At 43.2% G+C, this 15,720-nt stretch overlaps 1 protein-coding gene across 1 annotated transcript; it reads left to right on the forward strand.

Moving 5' to 3' along the window:
• Positions 1-118: 118 nt before the first annotated feature.
• On the forward strand, positions 119-13,930 carry LOC105690246 (chromosome transmission fidelity protein 18 homolog). Its single transcript, XM_012407883.3, has 11 exons — positions 119-785; positions 1,029-1,262; positions 1,342-1,495; positions 1,579-1,771; positions 1,858-2,279; positions 2,379-2,630; positions 2,732-3,072; positions 3,169-3,416; positions 7,900-8,162; positions 8,255-8,555; positions 13,412-13,930. The coding sequence occupies exons 1-11, from the start codon at positions 701-703 to the stop codon at positions 13,604-13,606; spliced, it is 2,688 nt and encodes an 895-aa protein (XP_012263306.2). The 5' UTR covers positions 119-700; the 3' UTR covers positions 13,607-13,930.
• Positions 13,931-15,720: the final 1,790 nt, after the last annotated feature.

The following is a 15,720-nucleotide window of genomic DNA, read 5'->3' on the forward strand; positions in this document are numbered from 1 at the left end:
GCAATTCACGTGTAAATCGGTGATAAGTTTCACCGAAGGATTCTAGCCGTGCACTGTCCGGGTTTAGCGAACCGTTGCTCTTCCAAATCGGAACGTTAGATTTGAAAATGTTTGTCCAGCGTAATCCACATCACGACTGAGGATAGCCGCCGCATTGTTCGTAAAGTAGTTATCAAGCTAATGTAAATTTAGTTGCAAGCACGAGTTAATTAGGTGTGTCAACTGTGTAATAAACTCTGCCATTATCGAACCCGCATCGTGTCGCAAATTATTATTTTGTAAGCTCGGTAGTTGAGCGGGCCAACCGTTGCGGGATAACAACGATAATTCGGGGCGTTGGTATGTCGTAGAAGCTAAATTATTAATTGACAACAGTTTTAATCTCTCAGAAAGTAAATGTCAAACAGTCTTTGCGTAATTCAAAGATCAATAATTGCTGCAATTGCATTATTGATAATGAAATAATTGCATGGCGAACGTGTCGGTCCCTTCATGCTATTCGAAATCGCACGCCAATTTGCGTATCGAATCGTTCACCTACTACGACTAGTAGCACCGCTGTTCCCGGCAACGGTTACTCATGGAATTAAATTCCAGAATCTAAACAGACAGGAAAGGCGATATGGAGACGGTATTATTATATTAAGCCCTTTAATTTATTAAATTATTAAATTGGTCGCTTGTTGTATCAATTCGAAAAATGGCCGACGAATTTCCGGACACTGACGACGAGTTTGAGGAGGTTATTCCTAACGAAGACTACGAAGTTCTAAGGGAGATCGAAGGTAGTGAACATAACCTATGACGTTTATTTGTTGAAAACATATGATCCCCGAATAAACCCACATTATTATTTTGTTCGAAAGTGACAATGCATTGCATCTTCATGTGCACACAAATAATTCTCGTGTATTAATTAATTCGAATCAATACCAAACCTCAATCAATGGGGACGAATGATTCGAAAGTTAAAAATAGAGAGATTCTCTTGTTTGAGGTTGTTTAGGATACATTCCCCTGATTTACAGAAAAAAGTTGTCGGAAGAAATTAAACTTCTCTAAGAATGATGAAACTATTGCACCTAAGCAATCGTTGAAAGGTGTAGAGGTAACGTCAATTACCCCTGGACAAACACAAGTCTCAGATAAACCTGAAACGAATGGAAGAGATGACCCCAGTAAAAATAATGCCAATAAACGAACAATTGATGATTTATTTGGAGACATTGCCGACATCCTTGGGGATGAAGATACGCGAGACAGTATGATTTTTATGTTTTAACTCTCACAAAGCATATTGTATGTGGGGATAACAGATAAAAGGTCAATCATGATTCCCAGGTTTTATGGATGCATTTGAAGATGCACCAAAAGCTAAGAAACTGTGTTGGGATCTAGAAGATGGGATCATTGAGAAAATTGTTGATAGTAGACCTCGACCTATCGAGAAATGGAAACTAAATCAAGAAATGGATAACGATTCCGTTACCCAGAAGTAAGCAACAGTCTTGATGTTGCCAGTTAGTAATTACCAGATACCAATTTCAGATCGATCTTTGCATTGTTTGTATTTTTCAGCTACACTAAACAGGATTCCATATCTCTGAGGGTTCCCAAATGGAATTTTGTCGCTATTACTCGATGCAGTGACAGCCAACGATTATACATAAAAGTTAAGAGTGATAACAAAGTTACTGTGGCCAAAAGTCGACCAGCGTCTGGCCTCTTATCTACCTCTTTCAGTAAGCTGAAGACAGAAGCTGAAGAAATTGTAAGTAGTTCATTACTCACCCCGAATGCAACCCCTTAGTTGAATGGTATTCTTTTATTTAATCAGAGGAATTTTTTCTATCACAGTTGGTGAACCATGCCGAAAGGCTGAGCAAAGAATCTGAAAAGTGTGAGGTGATTCCAGCTGCCTTCGGTAGCCAATTATGGGTCGACAAATTCCGTCCTCGTAAATACGGGGAACTATTGTCTAACGAAAAAGTGAATAAGAGTTTTCTCTCCTGGTTAAAATTATGGGACAAAATTGTATTTCATCGAGACCCCGTTCCGCAAAAGATTCCGAAAATTTCAACGAAGTTTGGTGAAAAAAAATACATCAAAAATACGATCCAGGGGTTGGACGATCACGGGTTTCCTATTCCCAGAATTGTACTATTGAGTGGACCTCCTGGATTGGGGAAAACTACCCTGGCACATTTAGCAGCAGACCACGCCGGGTATAATGTAGTCGAAATAAATGCGAGCTCTGAAAGAGGCACCACGGAATTCAAGTAAGATTAAAATCATTAATTCTGTTCGCTTTAGCTTGATGAGTCTTTGTATCGCGAATTAGGTAGTATATAACATTAGCTTTGTTCACTTTACTTCAGAGCGGCACTTCTTGCCTCGACTCAAATGCAGTCCGTGATTGGGAAAAATCCTAAACCAAATTGCCTGATTATGGATGAAGTGGATGGCGCCCCAGCAGCGTCCATAGACATTCTTCTGAAATTCATTCATGGAAAACTTACCGAATCTGATGATCCAGCAATAAAAAAAAAAAATCGAACCAAGAAAGAATCGCGTGGTTGTCGAAGGCCAGTCATCTGCATCTGTAACGACGCCTATGCTCCATCTTTGAGGTAAATTAGTTTCGTTTTTTTCATTTGACAGGTTATCCTATCTCAGTCTATCTACATAGTTGAAAAAAAAAAAAAAACAACTTTTTAATTATGGTTTCTAGAGCACTGAGGTCAATGGCGCTCGTGATTCCAGTTCCCGGAGTCAATGCTGGAAAATTAGCTGCTCGTTTGATGGAAATCTTACAACGACAAGGGCTTGACGCTGATATCAGCGCCCTTGTAAGCTTGGCCGAACAGTCTGGGTGTGACGTGAGGGCTTGTCTCGGAGCACTGCAGTATACCGGTGGTTTCAAGGTAGGTCAAAAGTTGACCATTGCTCCAAAAGATATGAAGCAAGGGATTTTCGACTGCTGGAGAGAAATTTTACAAATACCTAGAGGCCAGACCGTCCTGTTGTCCACCAGCGAAAGGGTCAAAAGAGTGCTTCGAGTGGTCAGCGGTGGTAAGAACATTTCTTCTTCTTTCACAGTATGAAATAAAATTTGTTTGTCACTGTTCATTGGCTCACATTACAGTTTTCTTTCCCATTGTGTTATAGGGAACACGGAGCTTTTGGTCCGAGGTGTATTTCATAATTATCCAGAGATCGCCTTCCGAGATGATCAAATGGAAACTGTTGCCAGATCCTTGAGCTGGTTTCAATTGTACGACGAGCTTAGCACAGTTGTGATGTCCCAACAGGCCTGGAATTTGATGCCCTATACCAACTACGCGTTCGTTGATTGGCATCTTGATTTCGCTGGCGTTCAGAATCCGAAACTCACCTTCCCCACCGCTACGAGTGAGGTAAGACTTCATGATTTGACTTCAGTAGCAAGATAAGAAATGCCCAGTGCGACTGATTGCAACGTCTTGTCGCTGACGTTTATTACGTCTGTGCCAGGTAGTCTGAGAAAAAAACAGACTCAGCCACTAAATAAAGTATGCATATAGTGTAAATACGGAGAGATAGGTAGAGGCGTACAAGATTATTCAGGCAGATTCATCAGTTAATTGCATCGAAGTTATCTCGGTACCGGCGTCAAAGACGCGTCCCGACATCAACGTCCCAGGACAAGTAATAATTAATATTTATTTGAAATGGAGATTTAACGCGGTGCCGCCAAGCCGGCTTACTCGATTCCATCCAATTTGCAATAACTCTGATTACGGCAAGCGCACGGTGAAGGCAGTTGGCGGTTAGCATCTGGTGCTGCTACATGGTAGGTGGTTTGTTGCTCTGTAGCGATGACGGAGCACATACCGCAAAACATTGTATACACGTCGATGTGCTTTCGGTACACGCGTGTCGTATCCATACACCGAAGCCAACCCTTCGTTGGTATTTCGTGTTTGTAAATAATCATAACTCACAGAGAGAGATACAAAGAGACATTTGTAACGTCAGGCACTTTGCGTATTTATTGCTGTTGTTGGACGTTTGTTGCAGCAATAACGGTAATGGGCTACTCCCGCTCGCTTTTCTTTTCTCACTCGCTCTCTCCGTGCTCCCTTTCGGTCTCCGTCGCGAAGCTATACACTCCGTTCGTCTCTTCAGCCCCCAGCCAGCCTCATCCTGAGCCTCGGCCCCTGAGTTACCCCTTGCAAGCGATTTATCCTCCCGTAATTAGCGCGCGTAATAATTAATACGGCCGCGCATTGTGCTAATTATCAACGTAGAACCTTTTAAGAAATGAAAGAACATTTCAAATAAAACGAAGGCAAAGTTGAGTCGAGTTGCGTTGAGTTGAGTTGAGTTGAGTTGAGTCGAGTTTAGTTTAGTTCATTTCAGTTCAGCCGTGTTGAGTCAAGTCGAGTTCAGTTGTGTTGAGTGTGTAAAGGGAGCTCGGCTACTCGGTGTTGGGGTCCAGAACCGGAGGGGGTAGTAGGGGGTGTTTGTATCCACCTACGTGTTACGCTTATACGCGACAGTCAGCGGAGGCAAGCAAGCTATCCATCAGGGTGCTTTTGTCGCCCTAATGAGAGCTTGAATTATTCAGCTTAGCCCCCACCCTGGTCGTTCCTCACACCCTCCTCTCTTCCTCCGCCGCGAGCCGCCCTTACAAGCTTTGCCTTTACTCCTCTAAGGCCTTAGGTGAGATTCACACGTGTTCGCGAAATCTCCTAACGATGATTTCCGAAAAATCGAACGATCGGCCAGCGTTTATTCGATCATCCCGTTCCAGATATGCCCTTCCAATGTTGCACACACGCAAAAGAAGCTAACCGAGCTGAGCTTTTTTATTTTTCTCTCGGTGTTGAATTGCGATAGAATAAATAACTGGCGCCGTAACGTGTTGTGACGTGCCATATGAAGCGATCAAGATCAGAATTGCAAAGACGAAACGTCCTCACGTGACGAACATATCTAATGTTTCCTAGCATCAATGACAATTGCGGAGATATTCTAAGTAGCTAAAGCAATTTGAAAACTTAACGCGTTCAAAGGCTATATGATTATAAATGGCCTTCGTTTTGTTATACCGAAAATAGAACGTTGAAACAGAATAAAGAGTGAACTATTACATTGGCTTATGGATGTTCGCGAACGCGTCGAAATTCGTGGTGAATTTTTTATTTCGTTATTTTGAATTCTAATAGTTCTCGAGTATGTATTGATTGCCAAAAGGAACTGCAGTGGAGGTAATTTTTTACTGGAAGGCTCTAGAGAAACTTTTAATAATTTTTCATCGAATATTACACCTAGTAAAGAGGAATATAATTTCTCTGAATATATCGGATAAAGTATAAAAGCGTTTTTATCGTTGCACAATGGCTTTTACCTGCACCTTTTCTCCTCTATACGTATAGGTATGCGGTGCAACAATTAATTGAGCAGAGAGCGATTGCCGCACAAATATAAAGGTCATGAGAATTAAGGTGGGTTGAAAAAAAATTTTATTGCCGAAAGTACCCCACTTGATTGATTATTTATTGAAAAAACGAGTGGGCTACCTCAAAATATCAAGTGAAAAATGTTTTCCACCTAATGATTACTCGATCGATTGTATGAGTAGATGATTTTGGCTCTCAGATTTGGATTTCTGAGCTGATTATACGTGAGATTACCCGTGAGAAGCCAAAAAAAAGCGATTTTTGGGACAAAAGTGAAGTAGTTTAAAAATTGATCGTATTACACTTTTCTGACGTATTTTGACCTCAGGAATCCAAATCTGAAAGAAAAATTGGTCTATCTCTGAAATTGACCGAGTTATTGCCAATTTTCAGCTTTTCGGGGTCAAAAATAAAAAATTGAGTTTTTAGTCTATATTAATGTAATTTGAGCTCAGGAATCCGAATCCGGAAGAAAAATTGATCTATCTGAAAAAATGACCGAGTTATCCCCATTTTTTCGCAATTTTTGGCATAAATTTGAGGATATCTCGAAGGGAAAAAATCGCAGCTCAATTTGGCTTTCGGATTCGTGTTCCTGAGGTCAAAATACATAAGAAAAGTGCCATACGATCAATTTTAAAAAATAAAAATTTTTGGCCAAAATTTGAGATTTTTCCAAGGGGTACCCCTTACGATTTTTTCAAATTTTGGCCAAAAATTTTTATTTTTTAAAATTGATCGTAGGGCACTTTTCTTATGTATTTTGACCTCAGGAACACGAATCCGAAAGCCAAATTGAGCTGCGATTTTTTCCCTTCGAGATATCCTCAAATTTATGCCAAAAATTGCGAAAAAATGGGGATAACTCGGTCATTTTTTCAGATAGATCAATTTTTCTTCCGGATTCGGATTCCTGAGCTCAAATTACATTAATATAGACTAAAAACTCAATTTTTTATTTTTGACCCCGAAAAGCTGAAAATTGGCAATAACTCGGTAAATGTTAGAGATAGACCAATTTTTCTTTCAGATTTGGATTTCTGAGGTCAAAATACGTCAGTAAAGCATATTAAACTCAATTAAAACAGTGATTTAGTTTTTGCTCAAAAATCGAATTTTTTTTTTGGTTCTTCAAGACTAATCTCACGTATAATCAGCTCAGGAATCCAAATTTGAAAGCCAAAATCATCTACTCAAGCAATCGATCGAGTAATCATCAATTAGTCGCTGTTGGAAGCAGAAAAATCATAAGACATATCGATTGGTTTTAGTCGTAGACCCACTTTGATTCATCGCAATCCATGCATGGGTCGAAATATTCGAATTTCTCAATTCACCAGCAAACCCCAGTTTAGCTGGAGTCAGCGTAACCAGCAGGGTAGCGCTTTGTTGTGAGTCGTCACCTTCAGGGCTGAGCAGAGGTGACGCCCCACAACAAACCGCGCGCCCGTGGCTACCTGACTCCAGATAAGCTCGGGCTTGCTGGCAAATTGAGGAATTCAAATATTTCGACCAAGTAAAAAAATGTTTCTACATTTGAAAAATGTCCTTTTTTTATAAGGTACAAATTCTGCCCCCATGCTAAGAGAATAAAAAAAAATTTCTTTTCTTCAATCCACCCTAATGAGAATGCGATCTTTCAATTTTTACTTGCTCGTTAGTTCGTACGAGAAAAAATCTATGTAGCTTTGATGTTTTCGAAATTTTTCATACCTAAAATTTTCTGCTGCTGCAACTCGAACTCATGTGAAACACCTTTTATAAACTGAAGGCAGCCACTTTCGCGAAGATTACTTGCTGCTTCAAGACTAAGCAAAGCTCATTTCCGCCGAGATAATTGCACTGTGATATGGAGATTTATGTACTTGTGTATGAAATGTACTTGCTTCTTCGTTTTGTTTGATTTTTTTGATTCGCTTATTTTTTTTTTCCTTTTACTTTACATACTCAGCCCGGAAATCTAGACTCATGAGAAATTTTGTCCCGTAAAATTCCGCATTTATATCCGTACAAATTCAGAAGACGGCATGAAAATCTCTCTTTATTATTCCGTCCACTCTAGACGAGAGAGACACAGAAAAAGTGAGGAAAAAAAGAATACGATAAAAAAATTAGACGAAAAATGGCTGTACGATTCGCTCTGCTCTTTACTTCGCACGCCGTTGGAATAAATTGATGTTCTTGTTGTCTCAATTTTTTTTTTCTATAACGAGGACAGTTGGCACGTGTCATCAACATTATAAAAGACATCAATGCAATTCGACGCGGCTCGATAAGTAATTGAGACAGTCAATTTAAATTTGACATTATTAGATCAACAATCTGGTTGTACTTCTGTTGAAACGCTCTTCCGAAATTTCGAAAGAAACTTATACCAACGTAACTGTACTAATTCATCGAATCCGATTCGAGTTTGTGATAAAACAAAAAGTCGTTTTTTTGTTTTTGATCTCAGGTCAACCAAAAACTGACGTACAACAACGCCATTTTGGAGACTGTTCGTCAGACTTATACCGTTGATAGGTATGCGCTGATTTTTGATCTAGCTCCGCTACTAATGGATCTTCTCACGCCTTCCCTGAGGTCTGTTTCTCAATATCTCTATTCTTCTATCGAAAAAGCGGACCTACAGAGACTCGTGGAAGTACTTTTGGATCTGGGACTCAATTTCGTTCAAGATAAATCACCGGACGGTGGTTACGTCTGGAATCTCGAGCCGTGAGTTGCGATTTTATGCGTTGCAAAATTATCGTGTATCTGTGCGAAATCATTCATTAAATCCGTTTCGTTCGTCTTCTTTATTGTTGCAGGAACCTCAACGAAATTGGAATTTTTCCAGAGAGTAGAGCGCGGAGGGACCTCACGTACGCCGTGAAGCAAATCGTCGCCAAAGAACTCGAGGTTGCACGTCTGAAAAAATTCGAAGTAGTAACCACCGGGAAGTCCGCAGATCCGAAGAAAGTTGAAAATAAAAAACAACCGGCTCCGGTAGTCCCCGTAAATTTACCCAAACCACCCGAAACCCCAAAAGATGGGAGCTCGCAAAAGCTTCCCAATCATCTAGTGAAATTACAACCGATCGCGAGCCATCCGGTAGCGCAGAAGGAACAGGTGAGTTGGAAAAAATTTCAATATTATTTTAAGGACACTGGTCATTTTCACATACTCGTACGATATAAAGAAACAAAAACAACTAAGAAGAATCAACTGCATGCTGTTAAATATTCACGTTTAAATTTCATCGGAGTTTTGACGAGTCCTTTCGTTATTCTACGCATGATTTAGAACGGTGGTTTGCGAAACACCTTGTTGGAATTATTGTTATCGCGTGTGTTGTTTTTTTTTTTTTTAGAAATGAGTAAATCTCTCGAGTTAATATCGCAGTATTATATACCATGTATATGGGAATAACTTTGCCGGTGATTTTGGTAAATTAATCTGTTAATGAATTCGAGTTATTAGTTACGTCTGACGCACGAGTCTTGTAAATTGTCGCGGTTGTAATAAATCATCGTACGTCTGACGGGTGGGGTTTAATCGAAATTAATTATCGCTTTCAATACAATTATTAGTTACAATACTCCTGAAATTGTCTTCGGTATTTATCAACCGAGCTGGGTTATACATATATATACTATACACGTCCGTATACGTGTAACGCTGCAGTGCTACGGGGGTACGCTATCTCATTCTCTTTCGGAATTGTATAATATCATGGTTATGGAGTTCAATTTTCTCTCTGTAAATTTAACCAGAGTAATCGCGTGAAACGCGCCGCGCCGCTCCGGATGTCTGAATAACTCTATACAGCGACTCAGCTGTCATATACGTACGTACGTAATACCCATCCGAAGATTTGTAGACATTCTATAATTTAGAGGAGAAAATTTTCGAAATTAAATATTCCAATTAATAGGACGCCATTTTTTATTTGTACTCATCCCACGTTCGGATCTCCGCGTTTTCGAGTCGCTGGAAACTCCGATCATTGATCTAAAAAAATTATTGTTAGGTACGTCGCTATAATTTTCATCGTCTCTATTTTCACCGGATCTCGTATGGGTTCGATGCAGTGTACAATAAAAAAGAAGTAACGAAATAAACATCTGCAAATACGATTGGTGTTTCCGGTGTTCAATTACGCGTGAGGAAAAAAAATAAACGCTGGCACCGATATATTCCCGTGTATGTACATAAGCCAAATTTAAATCCATGATCGAGTCAATCTTTGCCCTACCGAGGGGTTCATCTTCCCTATTATTTGTCGCGTGCCAAATATCCCGGGGACTCTGGTGGGCTGATCGAGCGACCGCGTCTAGAGATCGCGGCAATCACATTTCGCGTATCGAGGTAACGATTTTTCATCACACGTGGGACGTGTTAAAAATCTGAGAGAGCGAAACGACGAATAACCGAAAAAAAACGCGGTACAATTATTTCGATTTCGATTTCGATTTCGCCGTCAATTTTTATACCCGGCGCGGTTCGAACACGCCTCAGGTTCGCACCGTTGATATACAACAAGGCCGTACTCGTCGTCGTATGTAACAATAAAAATAATTGCCAACTATTACAATATAGATTAACCGTTTGTGCCCGTAACACATGTACGGTACGGTACACACGTACTACGTATGTACGAGCATTTATTCGTGCTTCCCTCCCCGTTTCCCCCCCCCGATATTATCCCGTCATCCGTTGTCGACCGTATTCATATGCATGCGCGCACGTGTATATAAATTACACATAAGTATAATATAGGTATACATAGTTATAGAGGTACACCTCAGCCGTGCACACGATATACCGTGGAGGAGAGGAGAGGCGAGGAGGACTCCCCTCGGGCGAGGTTGGATCTGCTTGGTGGCCCCCCGAGTGCTTCGAGATTCACTATTCATACAAGCGACAATTAGATAGGCATTACTTTGCGGGGTGGCGGTGAGGCGTGCTGGATATATAGGGTACACGGTACGCCGTATAGCCGTTGGTGGTTCGTTGGTTGGTCGGTCGGTCGGTCGGACGGGGATGGCCGGGGGTAGTTGGCTCTCGTATGTACGGTAAACTGAAGCAGTTATATGTAGTACATAGGCGATATATTGTACGTACGTAGATATACGGTGTACGTACGTACCGTGCATCCCGCATGTGCCGAAGCGATAGACAAAGAGCACAGTGGGCGAAAGAGAGGGAAAAAGCAGCTGCGGTGGATGCCGCGTGCAACGCCTGAGACGAAGAAGGTTGAACCCCGAGCAGGTTACGCGGGGGACGGAGAAGAGGGAGAGGAGGGGTTGAGTCAACCCCGGCCCAGTGTAAACACGTTTTAATAGGGATTCGCTCGAGCGAGCATAATAGCCTCCTACCCGCCTATGGCGCTATCCGTATCGCGTCTAATACTTCCACCCTTATACTCGCCTCTCAACCTCCCATTTTCTCCGAGCTACTCACTTTTCAGAGCTCTAAAATCGTTGCAGACGCTTATGGAGTAATGTCAGCTCACGTCGTACACACACACCGAATACCGCGACGTCTTCTTTCAACAACTTTTCTAACCCAAATTCTTTCTTTTCCTCCTCTTTTCTTCGCCCTTATTTTCACATATTTTTTGCATCGCGAGAGGCACTCGAAAGCCCCGTCGAGCGAACGACGTAGATGACAAATTTTCATTTTTAAACAATACCGAGCACGGTCGAAAATACTGCAATAATGCAACCCTTATTTGGAAAAGTTTGGCAATTTCGGTGGGAGAAATTATTTTTACCCGATATAAAGTCTGGCGAAAAGATAATTGATTCGATTTTCGCTAAACTTTTTTTCTCTCCTCCCCCCGATTACATTCTCCATCTACCTCGCGCTATGTACAATACATATATGTACCTACGGCTCGATCGAGTTTGTAGTTTCGAATAGAAGACGGCACTTTTCATTGTATCAATTATTTCTCTCGCGTTGCGTAACGTTGTTAATTTCACGATGAATTATATTTCGCGGTAATTAAATAATCTGACGAACGCGGACGTAGAGTAATAATTCGGCTTTCGCTAGTAAGTAAATATCCAGCTTACCCCGTGCCGCGGGAAACCAGCTTTGTTAAAATCGCTGATAACCCCCAAGCACGTCAAGTACTCCACACCCCCGATCCGCAACCCGCGTATACTCGTATGCATTTATAACTTATGTACCACGTTTTGTACACGAACACTCCCCATCGTACACATTGTACGGAAAAAACACGTACGTGCTTACGCGGAGTGGCGCGTAACGGTGAAAACGGAAAAGTTTCCCCCGTATTAATTTGTCATTCCGGATGTCCGCCCCCGTCCGATCGCCCGGGCAATGGAACGGCGCGTAGTCTCGTTTCGGGGTACGCGTACCGGTTGACTTCCCTTTTCTTCCCTTTCCAAACGACTTGCTTGCGTCCGATACGAAACATCATCGCGTGCGGAATTCGCGCTTCTAACGTAAGCTGGTTACACACTCGCACAGGGATTTTTACCAAATTGCTTAGGTCCGCCGTACAGTGATACCGATAATAACGATAAGGACAATAACGGGAATAGCGCGAATAGCCCCTTGGTACATTAGAAACACAGATCAACGGGGCATCATCGTTTGCTCAATTGTGGGAGTCGGTTGTTCGGGATGGGTCGTACGCGAAGACGGATGTTGACGTAGAGACGCAAGTTTGCAGCTTCGACCGACGGGTATGGATGGTTAGATCGCATGGGTTGGACCCCGGGATACTCGCGTCCTTGTTCGAGTGTATCCTGAGGGACGTATAATCGCGGGGGCGTCGCGAGGGTAGATCGAGTGGATGGCGGGTACTGTGTGTATAGGTAGAGATGGTACACGGGTAGCGTCGGAACGCCGGACGTCGCAATCTGGGCGTCCCGCCCCGTCCCGTCTTCGCCCCTATATATATAGATATAAATTTTACTTTTCTTATTCCCCCGTTCGTTTGCTCTTATTTTTCCTAGATTTCTTCTCCTCCCTCTCGTACCGCACCGCACTCCACATTTTCCTCCTTTTCCTCTTTCCCCGGTCGCCGCGACGCCCCCGCTCAGGCGTCCGTCCACCATTGTGGTGGTAATGCGCTTCTGGTACACGGCCAGGGATGTCGGCGACATTTTATTACTCGTGCACGGGGGTCCCTCCTGCCCTCCCCCACCCCCCTCTAGCTTCTCGTCCCTCTTCCCGCCCGTTGTAAAGCAGCCCGTGAGCCACCTCGTTTTATTTTAACACCCCCGAGGAATAAATTTTCGCTGGAAATTTCACGGCACACTTATCACCACCGTACTAAACTTTTATATTCTTACTGGGTTATTAAAATACAACTTGAATCTCGCTCTACGGTTAAAATACTTTATCGTATGATACACAAGTATATAGCGTACAGGAATGAAGAAAATAATCTTCTCGCAGATAAATAAATATTAATACAAGTGATATATTTTATATGATACGATTTTCGATTCGCTTTTATTATTTAATAATATTTCGGTGGTTGTAAAAAACGAACGGTCGAGAGAGAGAGAGAGAGAGAGTATGCGAGGTAAACAGATACGGCCAAACGAACAAAAATCGAGGTGGGCGTCGCGACGTCCAGTCGCCTTCGCGTTCTCTTAGCTCCGCACAACTACTTTCCACTCGGTTCACTCTCAAACTCCTCCTGCCAGTCGTCCTCCGGCCCTCCACTTACCCTTAACGACGTTCCCGGCAAATAAAAGTTGATTTTTTTCCATCGCCGCGTTTCCTCGCATTCCCCCGTTTTCAACGTTTCTTTTGGCATCGCTGTGTATCTGACTTTCTCGGCGACCACCTATCCCGCCGGTAGTTACACACCCGACCCTACCTCTGCATTTTTTCTCATTATTACTGTTATTTTTTTCATCCCTCATTCCGCAACACGAATGCTTCGTGGCATCTTCGTCGGAAGATCCGGTAAAAATAGTTTCTAAATTTCTTTACAGCCCTACCGCGATTTCTTCGGTCGTACAGTGGTCAAACCTACGCAGAATAAGAACGAAAATATTTCGCTGCGCAAGAAGATCGTTCTGTCCCCCCGTACTGAGAGAGCTTTGTTCGGAGGCGACGTCTGGTACGAATACAACGCAGGTTTGAGCCAAGCTGTCAGACGTGACGTCCGCATGCGAGAACTGCTATAATTCTGCACTTCCCACAGGAAGCGAAAATTATCCTTACGCCATACGTAAGGTGGTAACGATTATTTTTTTTAACCATTTTTCATCCATTTTTTCACAAATTGATATTCGTATTTATGCATATTTTTCTTAAGAGTTCTTTTTTAACCCTATTTTAAAGATAATTTTTAATTTGTATATTTGCCAAAAATTGTATATTCTCTGCCCAATGGACTTGTCCGAAGTGAGAAGAGAAGCCAAGGAAACGCTGCACCGCTCCGGATTGTCGGACGGTCGTTAATTCATGTACATATAATTAAAGGACAAGGAAACGAAAAAAAAAAAAAAATTCACTCTCGCTGTACGAATCATTGGCGTGATGTTTAATCGTACGGCGGTTTATGTAATTTGCAGCATCGTGCGCGAGAGTTGAGATAATGAGAAGATCATGAGTCTTCCTTTCGACGCATGTAGCGAGGGGCAGGGGGGGGGGAGGGAGAGAATGGCCAGCTTTCCGCATCCCCGTCCGATTCCATCCACATACAGATTCGTCCCGCCTGTAGCTGCCACGTGCCCTTAGACCAACAAACAATACGTAAGTCAAATAAAGTTCCCGAACTAAGATAAATGTCGAACGAGTGACTCGCCGGCCCACCGTACAATCTATCGAGGATCAGGCCTCGAATCGTCGGCTGGTCGCGATACATCCGGGTCCCCCCGAGATACCACCCCTTTCCACCACCCCGTCATCGGAGGCCACGGCGAGTAAGTGAACCGCCAAGAATAACGATAACGACGAAGGGATGAAAGCAAAAGTAAGAAAAAATATTCCGACGATACAATAATAATGTGACCATGTTATTCGGCTATCGTCGTAAACATGAGCCGTTGTTTATTCGTCGTGTACGAGAAGATGAATAATTGAAGGGTTCTTTTGTCGGCGTTTGTTGGTTTTTTTCTTTTTTTTTTTTTTTTCTCTTCGGATCGCGGGGAGTGATGACCGCGACGAAGATGAAACTGCATACGCGTGGAACGCTTACGTACCGCAGGGTGCGTATCGTTTGCGAACGTCGCTACGCGGAAGAGGATTATCCCGCAGGTTTTATTTCGGTATCGTCCCACGGGAATCGAGGGACGATACCGGCGCACACGTTGCGTCGTCGGTGGAGGCACGCGTGCTCGACGCGTGACACGAAACGGTCTCCGCCCCCGCAGCTATCCTGAGGATCGCGTTTTTTCGTCCTTTGGGCTTCCTGTTTGGCCGCGGATCATCGCGGAGCATCGTTTTATCCCATTACAACGTGACGCGTACCTATGGTTCGGGGTACTCCGTAACACAGGTAACGTATATCTGTAGCTCGCGTATATATTATATATGCGTTAGAGCAAACGTGATCGGCGCAAAAGCATCCCCCCCAAAGGAATTATAAATTCAATAGCGCTCTGCCGACGCACCTGAGTCCTTTTCCGACCCCCCCCTCCCCCCTCCCCCCTCGCCACTCTCTCTATTGTACGTAGCCACCCTTTACCCTGTCGCGTGCACGGGCTCCTCTTCCGCAAACCTGCTGGCCGCGACCCCTTCCCAGCTATTTTACTACCCCCTTCTCCATTCTCTTTTGCGGCTTCGCGCGGCTTCCGCCCGAAATTCCCGTCTCAATGACGATTGCCGCGCGAAATTCGCTTGCATTTTTTTTCGTGTTCGATGTTGCGAAAAACTTGCAATTTTTTACCCGAGTTCTTCGAAGGATCTAACTTAGCGGTGAGCGAATGGAGAACCGAGTGAGAAAAAAGGAGAAAACGGTTCCGACGAAATGGGCGTTTTTAATCGAAAATTTTTTATTAAAATAATATACACCGCGCACATTCGGTTGTACACCGTAGGAATAATGTTCACCATTTTCAGTCGGACGGCTCGCGTTTCGCCCGGCGCGGAACGGCGCGGGCTCGGCATTATTATCGAGATTGGCCTCCTCTCCTCCGCATCCCCTTTTAACCCCTCGCCCCTCTTCTCGCCCCCAATCACACCGTCGGCCACTAAGTGCGATCCATTACGCGTAATGGAATGCGCCAATTATAACATTTGCTGAATAATTGGTCGCCGTTTGCCGAACTGTCGGCGTGCTCAATTTTGCAGGGGG

Source organism: Athalia rosae, chromosome 4 (assembly GCF_917208135.1).
Source record: "Athalia rosae chromosome 4, iyAthRosa1.1, whole genome shotgun sequence".
In the NCBI taxonomy this organism is placed as follows: Eukaryota; Metazoa; Arthropoda; class Insecta; order Hymenoptera; family Athaliidae; genus Athalia; species Athalia rosae.

What these genes read in the sequence shown, in the direction of transcription:
- LOC105690246 (XM_012407883.3), top strand. Translation starts at nt 701, where the DNA reads ATGGCCGACGAATTTCCGGACACTGACGACGAGTTTGAGGAGGTTATT. An exon ending in GGATGAAGATACGCGAGACA is followed by an intron (nt 1,263 to 1,341) that starts GTATGATTTTTA and finishes CATGATTCCCAG; the next exon opens with GTTTTATGGATGCATTTGAA. An exon ending in AGAGGCACCACGGAATTCAA is followed by an intron (nt 2,280 to 2,378) that starts GTAAGATTAAAA and finishes ACTTTACTTCAG; the next exon opens with AGCGGCACTTCTTGCCTCGA.